This window comes from Pundamilia nyererei, unplaced genomic scaffold, assembly GCF_000239375.1.
Source record: "Pundamilia nyererei isolate P.nyererei 1_Seehausen unplaced genomic scaffold, PunNye1.0 scaffold03676, whole genome shotgun sequence".
NCBI classification, from domain to species: domain Eukaryota; kingdom Metazoa; phylum Chordata; class Actinopteri; order Cichliformes; family Cichlidae; genus Pundamilia; species Pundamilia nyererei.
In genome coordinates this window covers 52-3,214 of record NW_005191077.1, presented here as the reverse complement: position 1 = coordinate 3,214, position 3,163 = coordinate 52, and the positions used below count along the sequence as shown (strand labels likewise).

Sequence of the window (3,163 nt, the reverse complement as noted above, 5' to 3'; positions counted from 1 at the left end):
TGTTGTACTCAGGGTGAACATGGATTGAGGCAGCAAACAGAGGAGATTTCTCGAGGGCTTTTACCTCATTAAGTCCCATGAAAATCTGCAAGTCATTATCATAAAAGGAAACATTTACCAAGGGAATCCCAATCAGACAGAGATCATACAAAGTAATGCTCACAGTCAACTACTTACCCGTACAGATTCATTTGATACCACCACTCCCCTATTTACTACATAATGAGCTGCTGTCATAATCCACCGGTCTCCAATCACCATGCCTCCTCCCCTGTTTCCACTTACACTCAGTAGCACTTGCCAGGGGATTGTATTATCTGGAGCGTTCTGGCCTCCAAAGATCCTCTGATACACATTGATGTGATTTGTTGGCTGACCACAAACTGGATAAGATGAACAGAACTCAGGTGTAAGCAAAGGCTTCATGCTTTCATTTTGAAGTCCTAAATTTGTTATTAGAGTATTTTATTTTGACAGCACATCAGTACCTGCTATGCAGGTTGGGAGAGGGAGTTGCCACTGCCCGTCGCTTTGACACATGGCTGAGAATGTCTTAATCTCTTGTTGTCCCTGAAAATATATGACTGTTACACACATTTTCTAATTGACAAATTCACCAAAGAAAAAACCTAAAGAAAAATGAAGAAAGATCTGCTTCTGTTGCTCAAACACAGACACATGCAGATAGCAAAAAAAACCTCTATAAATATCCTGTGAGGGAAAAGAGGCTGTTAATAAAGTTCACTGATGCACACTGTAGTAAACAATGAAATGTCATATTACCATCATCAACTTGTATTCTTGGTCACAAGTGACATGGATCGAGTCTCCACTAAAGTATTCATTTAAATCAGGAGTGATGCTGCCTTTTGTCACACTCCCTGGGTGTGGACATTTCACCTCTGTAAAGAACGCAGCAACCAAACATGAATGAACAGCATGAGAAAAATAGTTTTAAACTGCTAACGTGGAAATGTCACCTCTCCTCCTCACCATGTGTGCTATATTGCAGGCTCCAGCCGTTGCTCAGACCTTCCTCCTCAGTGTGGTAGTCCAGCCTGACTGTACTTGAGTTCGTAACTATCAGACCAGGACTCTTTGTTCCACAAAATTTCATAGCTAATCTGCCTGGAATGGTCACCTATGAGGGGAGAGATAGTGGAAGGCTGCATACAGACCAGAGGAGCATGGTTTGTAACTTTTAATCCCTGTGGGTACCGCGAGTCGTTACCTGTAAAAAGTGACCTTGGCAGCTTGAACCATGCTGATTATCTTTATTATCAATGTGAAAATTGTCTCTGAAGTTGAGCGTCACGATGAATCTGGGCTCCACAGAGATGATGTACTTGCAGGAGAGAAAAGGGGGTGAGGGTTTAGGATACCCTGGACTGGACAGATGTCCTTCATGCTTGTCAAAAACACACCCACCACAGGACACTGGGCAAGAACCAAAGGTCAGTATAATAATAACAGTAAGAGAATCAGTAATCAGCATACCACCTCAACCATATTCTAGCGACTGAGCTTCATATGACAAGTATTAATGTACTAAAAGGCCTCATTTCTTGTATTCGACACTTACACAGACATGTGCGCTGGTCTAAATGAAGCTTGTAACCACTGTGGCAGGAGCAGCGGTAGGACCCAGCAGTGTTGATACAGATTTGAGAGCAAAGTGGACCTGAATCCAGTCCTGGGTCTGTTTTGGAACACTCGTCTATGTCTATTTAAAGAATATTTACTGTGTTAAACTTTTCCTGAAGCTGTTGATGAAATAGTACATTAATGGGAGTTGGAAAATTTCAGGAAAACTGTACCTATTGCCTTATACGTGGCAGAAAAACCAGTATGTTGTTGATGCTCTGGTGTAGAGTCACTTGTTTGGAATACGAGAGTCAGTTTGTTGCCTGGAGAAAGGATCGTCTCGTCACCATGGTGATCAGTAGAGTTTCCCTGGCCACAAAACCTTCCCAAAACCTTTTCATCGTAGAAAAACTGGAAAATTAAGTCAAAACTCATGTTAACAAACTGCTTTTGTAAAACACGTACGCAAACATTTATTAAAAATATAAATTAACTTCCAGTCAAACTGAATGAAAGAATACACTAAAATTGAAAACTGCAATATAAAAAGTTTTGTGTCTTGTTTGAAATATTTTTAAAATTCAGATCTAATCAAAGCTCTGACTGTGAGAGAGTCTTGACTGCAGCCTGCAGAAACTTTAATATCCAGATGTGTTAAAGACAGCTGGATCTGGTAACCCCTGGGAACCCAGAGGTCCCATTGCTTTTCCAGGTGGGGAGGATAAGGTCGCGGATATTGGGGAGACTGGATTTGTCCGTGCATTTCAGGCTCAGTGGTGGACAGCTGCTGGCACTCACTCACTGAAAACCACAGAAACCTGGAAAAGCAAATAAACAGAGCGCTGGAGCTGAGTCAGTCGTCCAAAGTTGATGCAAACAGAACAAGAGCAAATAAAGTGACACAACCGCTGATTTTCACTTTAATTTTAACATCAACTTTCTTCAATCACCAAGCTGATTTCTTCTACATTACTAACAATTTGTTCAACGTCTTCAACTTTAACAGCTATATGTCTAGAACATTGGTTGTAGATGAAGCATAATGATTAAAAAACATATAACAAAAAGCTCTGCAATACTGATGGGCTCCATGAGCTTAATGAGAAATTCACCGAAATAAAAGATTCTTTAATACAACAAACAAATTAAAAAATCTTCATCACACTCACCAAATGATGCAGTGGGTCCAGCCCATGTTTGTAAAGCTCTGGTGTCGATTGAACTTCCAGAAGAGATGTCTCAGACTGGAATGAACGATGACTGTCACACAGAAGATGATTAGCTGTATTTAACACTGGAATTTGAACTGGACTTTTTGTCTTGAAGCTTTTTTATCTTTGTTTGTTTTGGCAAAAACAAGTAGAAACATGATCTGTACGGGAGAAAAAATGCCAGTAATGTCTCGAATATTGTTGCACATAAAAACCAAAAGAATTTAAGTTCGTATTAAGTACAAACCTGTAGAGAATGAGCCGAAGGAAAAGCACATGGAAAGAGAGTGGGCCTTCTTTGCATATAAAAGTATTGCTTAGTAATGTTAGAGTGGGATGAAATGACTGATGATGTGTTTATCATTTTC

The 3,163-nt window shown here is 40.2% G+C and overlaps 1 protein-coding gene across 1 annotated transcript; it reads right to left on the bottom strand.

Annotated features, from left to right (window-relative positions):
* Window positions 1-285: 285 nt before the first annotated feature.
* LOC102216131 (complement C1r-A subcomponent-like) lies at window positions 286-2,779 on the bottom strand (the record flags this gene model as incomplete). The annotated part of the gene is made up of 9 exons (XM_005755833.1): window positions 2,754-2,779; window positions 2,189-2,402; window positions 1,818-1,995; window positions 1,583-1,723; window positions 1,232-1,437; window positions 994-1,141; window positions 784-902; window positions 489-570; window positions 286-383 (listed from the first exon to the last, which is right to left on the bottom strand). Coding segments are annotated over exons 1-9 (1,212 nt in total), but the record flags the coding sequence as incomplete, so codon positions are not given.
* Between the last annotated feature and the right edge of the window lie 384 nt (window positions 2,780-3,163).